Raw genomic sequence first — 12,811 nt, 5'->3', positions numbered from 1 at the left:
GTCACCCCTGATCCACAGCCCCCTGCCCCCCCTCCCCCAGCCTTGCTAGTGCCCCCCACTCCTGACCCACAGCCCTCTGGTGCTCCCCGTGCCCCCTGCACTCCCTACACACAGTCTCCCACCCCAACCCTGGTGACCCACATTGTCAAGCCACAGCTGCCCCTCACTCCCAACCCACTGACCTCAGCCCTGCCAGTACCCCTCACTCACCAGATCTCAGTATCCTGCCTCCCTGGGCCATGATGATGCCCTCATTCTCGACTCGCAGCCCCGCTCCCCTTTCCCTGCTGCTGCCCCTTACTCCTGACCCACAGCCCCCTGCCCCCCCAGCCCTGCCAGGGTGGCCCCAACTTACCTCATCAGATTCATGCAGGCAGTGTAGCAGGCTGAGGGAAGAGGTGGGGAGGCGTGTGGCACCCTCGCCCTGGGATAGGGCTGCAGGGCCCTGCAGGCAGCCTGGCCACAGCTCCTCTCCCCCCCCCAACCCCACGGTGGCTCCTGGCTGCTCTGCCCCTCCGAGTACAGGCAGTGCTGCCTGGCTACAGAGTTCCCCACTGCCCCCCTCCCCTTCCCCTGTTGGAGGGACAGACAACCCTTGCCTCCCCCTGCCCTGTCTTGCAGCTGCAGCCCCCACTCCCTCTGCCCTACCCAAATGTCCAGGATTTTGCTGTGCTCTGGGGGTGGGAGCAGGGGGAGGGGATTGGAGCCAGTAGGGAGCACCACGTGGGTCTGTGCCTCCGCAGCTGCGAGCAGGTCCGTGTGTGCTCCTCACTGGCTGTGATTGCCCTCCCCCTGCTCCCACCCCTCCCCAGCAAAGGAAAATCCCGGACAGCCTATCCAGATGGTGATCAGAGGGCTTAAAAAAGAGCAGGGACACGTCTGGGGAAACCTATGGGAACCCTATCTCTGTGACAGCGCATGCGCACTTGAGCAAAAGTGTTACAGACAGACAGACAGACAGACTAAGCCCTTTATTATATTAGAATGGCCTGGGTCTGGTGTTGGGTACTGCAAGCACTCCACTCTTACTCCTAATGGGTTGCAAACCATTAGTGGAGTTTAGTTTTCTTGTGGCAGTCTTGTTATCTCAACCCAGTCTTGCCCCAGCCACTGTCCTGCATTTTTATGCAAGAGACACTGTCCAAGCTTTCACAGTTTTCATATGCAGTGCTAACTGTTTCCTGAGGATGCCCCATTCAGAGACAGCACCTCTGAACACCTCCAGCACAGACCATATCCTGGGCCAGCCGCAGTTCCCTCTGAAATGGGCATAGGAGCTTCCTGGACCTTACACAGCCAGGAGTGCCCTTGGGCCTGAACTGGACTCCTGTCTTGGCACCTCCAGAGTCAGGATAAGGTTATCTTGGTTAGGACGGCCCAGCTGTTCCCTAACATCTGTCTCCCCCCGTGGGGACGTGCTGCTGTGGCCTGCAAGCACCTGGGATCTCCTGGTCCCCCCCAGCACTGCTGCTGTCCTTTCTGCCTCGCTCTGTGGTGCATGCTGGGAGAGCCCTGCTGCATCCCTGGAGCCGCCACATGTCCAGCAGCCCTCAGGCACCGTTTGTGTCCCACAGCTGAGCTGGAAGACCAGTGCTTGCACCTGGGACCAGGCACAGGGTGGGGTAATGGGCTAACCACAGGGACCAGGGCCATGGCAGAGCAGGGGAGGCAGCACTGTGTGGCATGGACACTGCTCAGGGCAGTTCAGTCCCTCGTGGACTTCAGCTCTGTTTGGGAGAGCAGCTCCCAAGCCCTGACCATGACAGGTGTGGTGTGAGTACCATGTCCCGTGTCAGCTATCTGGGTTGGACGCTGTCACTGTCCCTGCAGACGGAGCCTCTTGTGCTGACCTGGGTGGGGCAAAGCCTCCTGCCCCCCAGCTCTGTGCGCTCAAGGAGGAGGCAACAGCAGTCATCTGGCTCAGGGGAACCCACCAGAGCAGAAGATGACAGGAGCATATGCTGAACAGACCCCAATCTCCTCGGCATGGCTCAGTCTGACTTGATGTCCTCTTTCTCCCTCGACCACGGGCGCTGCTCTCACAACCAGAAACCTCAGCCGTGCTGCCTGGGGCTGGAGCCCTCGCGGGACACTGGCAGGTGTGAGCTCCCTGGCAGGAAGGCCTGGGCCTGCTCTCCCAGCTCCAGGACCCTTGGGCTGGTTGCAGTGTAGTGTGACAATGCAGCTGCTCCCTCGCTCCACGTCCCATCCTGAAGACTCTGGGTTGGCTCAGGCTGGGCTGAGCTGAGCTGGGGCTTGGCACTTGAGGGGACAGTGTCGGCAGCTGCATCCGTCGGTGCATTGGGCTATTGCACACCCCTTCGGGCTGCAGGCTGATGGCTCTGGCAACTCCCTTTGTGTTGCCTTGGGCCGCATTGTGGTTCTGAACCCGGCCTAGTAGCCTTTGGACCCCTTGGGTGGTGACCAAGGTTTCCCCCTGCAGTGGGACCGTCACCAGAGGTGCTGCAGCCGGGGTCAGTCAAGCCTTTTTCTTGCTTATCCCCTCATAGCAAAATGGCTCCTGGGCTTGTGTGGGAACAGTGTCCAGGGCTGTCGGAGTCCCCACTCCCCTCTTCTCCTCCTGGAGGGCAGCACTGGGCTGCGCTGGGTGTTCAGAGCCCACAAGATGTTGATGTCACGTGTTTCATGGATCCGAGGCTCCATCTCCGCTCTGCTGTCTGGCACATGAAGGAAAGAGCGTCAAGCTCTGCTCCGTTGAAAAGGCCAAGCCGGTGCCTCTGCGCAGCCTGCGAGTGGGAGTCTGCAGTAGTCGGCGGCAAAGCCTGGGTGTGGGCGGCACCAAGCCCCCAGGGCTGAAGTCCCAAGCACCATAGTATGACATCTGCTTGTTCGCCCCTCGCACCTTCTCATGGTGCCTCAGGCTGAACCTCTTCACCCTGGCATGAGGAGGGTGCCCCGTGTGGGGTCTCCCTGTAGCAAGGATGCATTTTTGCTTGTGTGATGTTCTGCCTGATCTTGTCTGGGAAGTCTCCCTGCTGCAACAGCCCCCAGGGCTAATGGATCCCTAGGTCTGGGACAGAAGAAACCAGGAAGGTTCTGAAGGGCTGAACCTTTCCTACTCATCGCACGTGTGGTCCGAGCCCCCATGGTGCAGTGCAGTTCCCTGGCTGATTGGACATGCTCCTGTCTACGCCACTCCTGTTGGTTCCTCCATAGTCCGTTTGCCCCTGTGCTGTGGTGCAAGAGGTGCCTCATGTCCCCGTGTGCAGGGGCGGGGGGAGATTCCTGTGTTGGGGACATGGCTGTGGCCTGAGGCTCTGCTCTGTGCTGACTGTGTTCACCCTGGCAGGGGACTGCAGGGTCTCACCCCAAATCTCATGCTCACACTCACACTTGCACAGCCCCTCCCCTCTCGGGTTCCTATTTGAGGCCTGCTGTTTTGGGTAGAGCCTGCTCCCAATGGGCGAGTCCCCCCAGGACCTCTGCATGGCATGGCTGGGGGTTGGGGCACCAGCGTGAGGGGCAGGCCCTGACCCCAGTGCTGCAGGAGGGGCTCCGGGCTCCTCCATAGCCTGTAGTCCGGATGGCAGCTCTGCCCTGGCCAAGCCCTGTTGTGCACACGGTGCTGCTCAGACCCCAGCAGCCTGCCCAGGGCTATCTGCCACCTGGACCTGGGGCAGTGTGTGCCCTGTCTCCACAGTGGCAGCATTTGGCGTCCCTGTTGGGTGGACTTGTCTCCAGTGACACGCTCCCCCATGGGAAGGTGGGAGAAGGAAGCAGGGGGGTGCTTTCACCAGCTGTCTGTGCGCACAGAGCTGTGCAGGGCAGGGAGAGGGGCCTGCAGGCAGGTCTGCCATGCCCTGACTGCTGGGGGGCATGGCCGGCCTGCGCTGCACCACTGCTGGTGTGTGGACTGTGGCTGGGGGTTGGGGTGGGTGAGAAGGGGCAGAGGCAGTGGGGAAGGCCCTGCAGAGCAGCACCCTGAAGGCAGCTGGCTGCTAGAACAAGCTTGTCCCCAGATCTGCAGGATCAGACCTGTCCCTGCCCCCACCCCCTGCACCTTGCCCCAGAGACCTCAGGCCAGCAGGGCTGTTCCCTGTCATCAGCAAGAGCAGCAGTCGGGCTGCCCTCCAGGCTCCTGGGCCCCCGCCTGTGTGTCAGTCTCCCTGTGCCTGTCAACCAGCTCCTCTCCGCGGGGCCTGCGGCTCATGCAAGGCTGGCTCTGCTGCTGGGACCCCTTGGTGCCCCCACCCCATGCCCCTGCCAGTTTCCAGCATGGCAGGGTCGGAGGTGCTCAGGCCTTGCTGCCTGCCATGCCCCATTGGTAGGACCCTGTGGGGATCTTGGCCTGGTCTGTGTCTTGGCAGAGCCCATGGGGCAGGGACCAGGCTGGAGCAGCAGGGCCACATCCAGAGCAGCCTCATGTCTGGGGAGGAGGCAGGAGGGCACGGAAAAGCCCCTGTGAGAATCGGGGGGGCCGGCTGCCCCAGGGCAAGGACACAGGCATGCAGCTGGCTCCGGGGCAGGCGGCTTGTCCTGCTGCTCCCCCCTTAGAGGCACTCATGGCAGGGGCCCCTCCGGAGGGGCTCCAGGGGCAGCTCAGGGCTGGGAGCACTGGCTGCCCTGACTTCCTCCACCAGAGCCTTGCTGGGGCAGGAGCTGCCTTGGGCTGTGTGCGCCCAGCCTCCATCATGGGGCTTCTTCAGCCCTGGGTCCAGATGTTCCCACTCTCCTGGGCTGGCCCTCCCCAGGGGGTTTCCCATCCCCCAGCTGGGTCTGTGTGCAGGGTTGAGCAGAGCCCAGCCCCAGGGCCTGTGTGTGGTGGGCACTGCCCCCTCTGCACCCTGAGCCAGAACCCCCTCCCAAGACTGGCCAGGGGCTGGGTGCTATGTTCGGAGATAGCCAGGCCCTGAGAGACAGCCCCCCTCAATTGGGACCCTGAGCTTTCCTGTGTGAGCTCTCCCTGCCACACCAGCAGAGGCCAGGGCCCAGGGCAGGGTGTGGGTGGGAGGAGAGCTGGGAGGGGCACCAGGCTGCCTGCTATTCTTCCAGCCTAGTCTGGCAGGGGGAGCAGAGGCCTGTGTGAAGGTGCTAGCACCTAGGGGAGTTGGGCAAGGCTCTCTGTAGAGCTTGACGGGCTCATACCCCAGCCCTGCACATCCTGGAGAAGGAAGCATGAATTAGGAGCTGCAAAAGCCTCCAGTGCCTGCCTAGGCATGGGGACAGCAGGGACCGGTGGCTCCTGGGAGCAAGGACCCATGAACAGGGAGAGCAGAGATGCCTGCTGCCACAGTCTGTGACTGTGTATGAGGGCAAGCTCCAGTGCTGCCAGGAGTCAGCTTGGGGAGTAGTGCTGCATGGGGGTTAGCTCCACCCGGACCGGCCCAGAGCTCTTCTCTTCCTCGCTGTGACCTGCTGTGTTGGTGGAGGGGCAGGAGAGCCCAGAGCCAAACAACTGGGCCATTTCATGGGACCCAGCCTGAACCCCGCTCCCTTGTCCTGCTGGAGTCAGGGCAGCAAGAGGACACTGCTGCATGACCAGGGGCAGATCCTGATTCGAGGACCTGACAGTGTGGAGCCACAAGCCTCAGGGGGGGATCCCTGATGCTGTGTCAGTGTCCCTGAGAGGTCCCACCATGTACCCTTGCCTTGCCCAGGCAGCATCGACCTGGATGGTTGCTCTAAGGGACCCTCCATACTCTACTGCAGGACACGCCTTGGTTCGGGCCTGGATCAGAGGTCTTCCTGGGAGCACGTGTGCTCCCAGTGACATCTTGGTGCTCTCTGGTGCGTGGCAGGAGCCAGGGGCTGCAGGGGTGCCGGTGACTGTACTTGGCAGACAGGGACAAGGCTGCTATGACCTTCCCCTTTGCCACCCCCACCTCATCGCCCCTGTGTCCATCAGGGGGGTTGTTTGGGAACCGATGGATGAAGCCTGGCTGTTACAGGGAGTTGAAGCCCAACTGTGCTACATTCATCTTCCCAAGGAGCTTAAGACAGAAGGAAGGCGGCAAGACTTACAGACTGTGGACTGGGCCCCCAGCGGGTTGCCTGGCAGAAGGGGAAGTTCAGACTTTAAAAGGATGGTAATGTCCAGAGCAAAAAGCGGGGCCCCCGTCCTCCTAGAGCAAGGATGAGCTCATTAAAGGTTCCCCCGGAAAGGGGCAGAATCCAGGGGCAAACTTACCCAGTGCCGGCGTGGAGACATGGGCAGGCATTCAAGTAACTGAGCCCAGGGAAGTGGCAGAGAGAAAAATCCTGTTGTGTATGTCAGGTCACTGTGGTTGGAGACATCCAGCCAGCAAAAGACAGAAAAGGAGGTCCTCCAGGGCAGGCGGACTGCAAGTAAGGAGTGAAGCTCAGGGGGGAGGATGCCATCTCAACAGAGGACGTTCTGGGTCCAAAACTCGTGAGGAAAAGCCAAACGCAGGCAAGAGACTGGCTGAACAACTGAGCAGGGCTGCAGGGGAACTCAAATTGTGGCCACTGTCAGCTTGTAAAAGGGGGTTGTGAGCCCTGTAGGGGTAATATCCGAGCTTACAGCCTTATAATGGGGATCTCTATAGAGGCTACAGAGACCAGTGAGGATTGATTGCAGGCTGGCAGGGTGCTGCCTTTGCTTTTACATGATACAACATGGACAGGAAAGATAGGGGCCACTGATCCTGTGAAGTATAAGATGGGACAGTGAATTGAGACTGAGAGAGAGGAAGCCCCTAGGGATAGCAGGACAGGGCTCAGGAGGTAGCTGCAGGCATCTGGTATCGGTAGGGGAGATGTCCTGTTCCTGCAGGGTTGAAAGGTGCAACTCAGCCTTTCCATGGTCCTGCTACAGGTCTCTTCCCCTCCCCTGTACAAGATGGCCAGGGACATAGCAACTTCCCTGCCCTCACTGAGCCCCTCCATTTGTTCCCAGGGCCATGTGGGGAGAAGCATCCCTCTCTGACGATTCCCAGAGGATGCCCCATTCAGAGACAGCAACTCTGAACACCTCCAGCACAGACTGGATCCTGGTGCACCTGCAGTTCCTTTTGAAATGAGGATAGGAGCTGCCTGGACCTTGCACAGCCAGGAGGTCCCCTGTGCCAGGACTGAATTGCTGTCCTGACATCTCCAGAGCCAGGGGTTGGGCTGAAGGGGGCACAGCCCTGGGGAGCACCTCTGGGGCCAGAGTCCAGTTCCTGCTCTCCAGGCAGCTGCAGCATCTGGCTCCACTTCTGCCATCCCTGCTGCCCTGCCCTGTGCTGCTTCCCCAAGGAGAAGCACCACCCTGCTTTCCAGCCTGGACTTGTTCCAGCTGATTTCATGCTACCCCTGCCTCTGCTAGCCTTGCCCTTTCCCTTCCAGGGGCCTGGTCCCATGCTCCTGCCCAGCCCTGGGCTCCTGCATTTTCTGGGTGTGTTGTGGTCCCTTCAGCCTTGTTCTCCATGAATGGAGCCCGTGAGCTGTGAAGTGCTTCTCCTCCCCCTCCCCACCCCACAAGGTCAGCTTTGCCCCTGCCCAGCCTGGCAGCCCTTGGTGGCACCTACTCCCTGGGGCTGTAACCCTGACCCAGGGGCCTGGATCTGTGTTTGTTTCAGGGTTTCATACTTTCCAGCTCATGTACGGCTGTGAGCTTGGTGAAGACAACAGCATTCGAGGCTATGCGCAGTATGCGTATGACGGAGGAGACTTCATCAGCTATGACCTGAGCGGGCAAACCTGGGTGGCAGTCCCAACACAGGCCCAGATCACCCAGCGCAAGTGGAATGAGAATAGGGCCTTACTTCAGCAAGACAGAGCCTACCTGAAGGAGACCTGCATCGAGTGGCTGGGGAAGTACCTACAGTACGGGAAGGCAGCGCTGCAGACCAGTGAGTCCCAGTGTCTCCTCGCTAACGGCAGCACTAACCAGGCACCCTCTCCCCCTAGGGAAGGCCCACCCCCTCCCCCTGGGCTACACCTACCCAATTCCCCTGTGTCCGGGGTGGTGAGTGCTGTCTCAGTGCTGCCACAGGGTGAGACCCCAGCACTGCTGTAAGACACAGCGTGCCCTGTCATCACTCTGGTCAGGCCCCCCCAGCTGGGCAGAGCCCCTGGGGGGTCTGTGCCCCAGCAACGTGTCTCTGACCCAGAGATGACCTGTATCAGACCCCGTTCCTGCAGCCCCAAGCCCAGTGCAGCCGTATCTCCTATCCCCTGTGCTCCTGCCCCAATGCCATCTGCTCCTTCCTGAAATAGCCTATGGAGCCCGTTTTGTATGGCCCAGTGCAGAGGCCATCTGGCCTCCTGGCAGGGATCTTGGGCCCAAGGGTCCAGCAGGGGTGGTTGCTCTAATGGGTGTGTTGTTCCTCCCAGAGCCTCCCATGGCTCAGGTGAGTGACAGGTCATCCCGAGATGGACTTGCCACCCTGTCCTGCCGGGTCCACGGCTTCTACCCCAAGGACGTGGCTGTCGTCTGGCTGAAGAACGGGGAGCCACAGACCCAGGAGACAAGCCGCTCAGGGGTTGTTCCCAGTGGAGATGGGACTTACCAGACCTGGGCCACTATCGAGATCAACCCGAGCAGCAACCACGATTATACCTGCTGTGTGGAGCACGTGAGCCTGGATGCAGACCTGAGAGTGGCCTGGGACAAGAGTGAGTGACCCCCTCCTGGAAGAGACCCTGGGTGCTAGTGGAGGGACGGGCTGACTGACCCTGGTAAGGGGCAGGATGGGGGGTGGGCGTTGGAGGAGACGTGAGACATCAGTGGGAAGGGGACACTTCGGGCCTGTAGTGGTGGGGCTGGTCTGAGGTTTCCCCTTGCTCACAGGCCTCTTCCATCTTTCGGAGCCTGAGTCCAACCTGTTGCTGATCGTGGGCATCGTTATTGCTGTTGTGCTGGTCTTGGTCGTGGCAGGCGCAGCTGTTTTCTTCCGCAGTAAGTGCTGGGGAAAGCCCTAGGGGCCAGGCTGTGCCTGGGCCTTGGGGAATGCGGGGCTAGTGAGGGGGGCTCATCACTGCCATGTCTGGGACCTGGTGGAGGACAGTGGATTTTCCAGCTGCTCTGGGCTCCCAGGTCCATGTGCCCCCGGGGCGGCAGCAGCCAGACCCCAGCACCAGTGCTGTGAGGCTGTCTTGCTGAGGACCCCCAAGGGCTGTTTTAGGGCTCCATGCGAACTTGTGCCCCACAGCCCCATCCCCCTCCCCCGGTGGGGGTGTCCTGGGCCCCATATTCCAGTCTGAGCTCTTGGCTTTGTGCTGGAAAGACAGCTCCTTGCTAGGCTGTGGCCCCAGGTCAGATCTGTCTCTGGTTGCGGAGCACCCGCAGTCGCTGACTTCTGCCTTTTCTCTGCAGGGAGACAGGGAGCAGGATACAAAGCAGCATCCAGTAAGTGCAAAGCCCCATCCTCTCTTTCTCCTTGTCATCAGCTCTGCAGGGCAGCCCCATGGGCACATAGCCTGTCCCAGCCCTGTTCTGACTGTGCAGGAGGTGTGGGGGGCAGAGCCCTCCTGTCTTGGGGGCGGGGGGCACAAGGGCACCTGCCACTGTGGCATCTGGACTTTCCTCCCAGCAGGGGCTGGTACGGTTCCCCTGGCCCCAGGCCCCACTCCCTGTGCTTGGGGAGCTCTAACCCACTCTTCCTTCCCCCTCAGCTCGTGACGGCTCCAACAGCTCCGGTGAGTGTCAGCGTGCGGGACCAACCCGGGGAGGGGCTGCTGGGGCAGAGAATGGAGAACTAGCCTGTGCTTTGCCCCAAGGGAGGTCACTGTGGGGGCAGGACAGCTCTGTTGTGGGCTTTCTGGGGAGTGGGGCAGGGGGACAGAGGGGCGGCGGGGAGGGACTGTCCTGCTGGTGCTATCTCTCCCCCCCACCCCCGTGCCTGGGTGATAGAACTGGCCTGGCTGGGAGCTCTTAGCCTGTGGGTCCCTGGCCGGGCAGGGCCTACCTCACCCCCTGGCCTGTCTGCTGTGGGCTGGGGCAGTGCTGTTTTCTGAGCTGGGGTCAGGTCTCGCCCTCCCTGTGCAGCTGACAGCTGTGGTTGCATGTGGGACTACAGGGCTCCTGGCAGTGCCACCCACCTCTGTGCAAGCCCTGGGAGAGGGGCTAGGGCAAGGGTCACCCCAGGGGTACAGTTACCAGCCCTGTGTCCTGGCCAGTCTCTGCCTGTCGGGACCTAGTCACTGTCGCTGCAGGGCAGAAGTGCAAAGGGCTTCCTGGCTGCACTGGGAGCAGCTTGCACCCACCTCATTCTCCTGTGCCCAGGGTACAGGGTGCACTGCGGGGCTGGGGGATCTTGTAGGGCTGGAAGGCTCCCACCTGGCTAACACCTGTGCTTCCTCCCTGTACAGGAAGCAACCATGGCTCTGACCCCTGTGTCAAAGGTCAGTGTGGGGGGGCTCTGACTTGAGGAATTCCCAAAGGAGATGCTGTCCCTGTCCAACCAGCCCTGGGAGCCCTGGGTCACCCCAAGCCAGGCGGCCATGGGGCTGAGTGCCTGGAAAGCTGCGTGGCTGTGTGTGCCGCTCTACTCCTGGGAGGAGAGGGTCAGAGTGGGAGTGTCTGTCACCATCCCAGGCAGCCTGGGCTCTGCGGGTCTGTGGAAATGGCTGCAGCCCGGGCACTGCCAGGAGCAGAGCTAGCACAGTGCGGGGGACCCATAAGTGAGGGGGGAAGGGTGTTGGGGAGAGGCATCTCCTCCCCTCAGTGCAGGAAGTTACCCCAGGCTGGAGCTGAGCCCCAGGTCAGTGCCTGCCCGGTGCTGCAGTCCCTTGACCTGCTATGTCTTCCTTGTCTCTTTCCTGTAGCTTAGCAGAGCTCAGTGGAGCCTACACTGCCTCCTGAGGGGCCCACAGAGGAGGAGAGAGACAGATCACAGAGCAACGTGCTGCACTGATTCAGTCCTGCCAGATGCCTTTTTATGCCTTGATTTTTTTTTTCTTTTTTTTTGCCCCTTGCGGCAGGAGAGCAAAGAGCTGGTGTGTGAAATTAAAGCTGCTGGGCTGCAGCCAGGCTGGGGAGGGGGTGGGGTTTGGGAATTGCTTGTGACTGATCAGCTTATTGCAGGTTTAAGCCATAGTTTGCTATTTATAAAAATAACAGATAGGAATCATCTCCAAGGGCATCTCCCTGCTAGTAGAGAGATGGGCAGGGCATGCACCGAATCAGGCAGTGTGTGGGTCATGCCCTAGAGCAGCGGTGCTCAATCATTTGGCTAGCTGAAGATGTTTGTCCATCTTCAGCAGCACTCCTTCCTGCCCCCCAGGTGCCAGGGTTGAGTGCTGGGGGCCTGTGCACCTGTGCCCCTGCACACTGTGGTGGGGATACTGCTGCAAACGTCCAGATTGTGGGAAACACCAGTGGCTGGCTGACATGGCACCGTGAGCCGCAAGTTGCTCACCCCTGCACTAGATCAGTGGTTCTCAATCCTTTTTTACTACGACCCATTTGTAAAGATCAATGGCCAGTCCCAACCCCGTGCTCCTCACTCCTGACCTGCTGGCCCCAGGTCCCAGCCCCCAGCATGTGGGGTGGGGGAGCGGATGTGGGACAGGGGGGCCCCAAGCAACCTCTTTCTGGCAGAAGCTCTGCCAACCTGCAAAGGAAAAGCCACAGTTTCCCACATTTTTTCCCTTTTAAGGGAGAATCCATGTTTTAAGTTTGCTAATCCATCCTTAAAATTTGTGACCCTTTCATACATTCTTGCGACCCACTTTTGTATCACAACCCATGGGTTGAGAAACGCTGCCCTAGAGCATCCCTGTCCCGAATTGATTGTTCATTAAACTTTATATCATATTTTTGCGGTGCTGTTCAACATGTGCTGTTGCTTTCTCCTGCTCTGCTTTGCCCTGCACACGGCTCCTGCCCCCTGCATCCTGGGGGTGAATCCATGACAAGGCTGTGTCCGCAGGACACACAAAAGCCTTTTATAAGAGCAACTTGTAATCTAAACTGGTACCCAGGTGCCTGAACACCCCCATGCCAGGAGAGCGGTTTTCCCTGGGTGCAACTAGAAAACTGCCTTGGTGGTCACGGTGTTTCCCCTGCTGCACTAACCCATCCACAAGGATAACTTAGTGTAGCGGAGGTAATGTATAGTTAAACCATCCACTTTCAATTCCAGGGGGAAGGTCTTGGCTTTATGCCCACTTTATGGAAATAAGAGACTCCTCCCTAGCTTGCTTCTGGGGCCTTATGGCTAAAGGCAAGCAAAACTCGGGGGCATCTGAAACCCAAGCCTCCAGGCTTGGGCCTGCAAGTAGGATACCTGCCAAAGGGTTTGGAAACATCTGAAGCCCCTGGTGGGGGTGGAGGATGTTTGCTGGTAGTAGGGCCACTTATGGTTCTTGACTAGCTCATGGATTGAATTGATTTGGCTTGGAACACGGAAAATTTAAATTAAATTAAAAAAAAAAAAAAAGTGCCTGCTGACCGCCCCCAGTGCAGGGGGGAGGAGTGCCGGAGGCTAGATTCTCTGATCTTTTTCACTGGATGTTGCTTCTGCCAATTAAATCCTTTTTCCCCCTTTTCTTTCCTTTTTGGGATGGGGAGAGTTTAAGATTGTAAGGGCTTCTTTAGAGAATAAGAATAAATGTGTACAGATCATTGGGGCTAATCCATGTGTGTGCTGTTGGACTTCTCTTTTTCTAGCCCATTCAGAGGCTTCTCTGGGGTTGGGGAGAGGCACACAGCAGGGCTGGGGGAATAGGAGGTCCTGGGGTGACAGAGCCCCCATGATCTCTGCTGTCTCCAGGCAGGACCCTGTCCCACTGCAGCCCAGCTGTGTCCTGTACCTGGACAGACAACATCACGCAGGGTCCCGGAGGGCCAAGAAGGCACCTGCAGTGGGGTTTGTGGGAGGACAGGACCCCTCCTGCTGCTGCA

The 12,811-nt window shown here is 59.7% G+C and overlaps 2 protein-coding genes across 2 annotated transcripts in view; one reads left to right on the top strand and one right to left on the bottom strand.

Moving 5' to 3' along the window:
• The window catches only part of LOC102380209 (class I histocompatibility antigen, F10 alpha chain), a 26,017-nt gene extending 14,299 nt beyond the window's left edge, over positions 1 to 11,718 (top strand). Inside the window, exons 3-9 of the mRNA XM_006034603.3 lie at positions 7,542 to 7,814; positions 8,299 to 8,580; positions 8,756 to 8,863; positions 9,281 to 9,313; positions 9,580 to 9,603; positions 10,276 to 10,308; positions 10,732 to 11,718. Of these exons, the coding sequence (XP_006034665.2) occupies positions 7,542 to 7,814; positions 8,299 to 8,580; positions 8,756 to 8,863; positions 9,281 to 9,313; positions 9,580 to 9,603; positions 10,276 to 10,308; positions 10,732 to 10,736 (758 nt within the window). The 3' untranslated portion in view covers positions 10,737 to 11,718. The remainder of the gene's footprint in view (positions 1 to 7,541; positions 7,815 to 8,298; positions 8,581 to 8,755; positions 8,864 to 9,280; positions 9,314 to 9,579; positions 9,604 to 10,275; positions 10,309 to 10,731) is intronic.
• Positions 1 to 12,811, bottom strand: part of LOC102381926 (H-2 class II histocompatibility antigen, E-S beta chain) — a 603,463-nt gene that overhangs the window by 357,777 nt on the left and 232,875 nt on the right. The gene's annotated exons all lie outside the window — the stretch shown is intronic.

The sequence above is a fragment of the Alligator sinensis genome, unplaced genomic scaffold (assembly GCF_000455745.1).
Source record: "Alligator sinensis unplaced genomic scaffold, ASM45574v1 scaffold1303_1, whole genome shotgun sequence".
Lineage (NCBI taxonomy): Eukaryota > Metazoa > Chordata > Crocodylia > Alligatoridae > Alligator > Alligator sinensis.
Note: the sequence above shows the minus strand (reverse complement) of the source record. Positions and strands in the feature narration are given on the sequence as shown.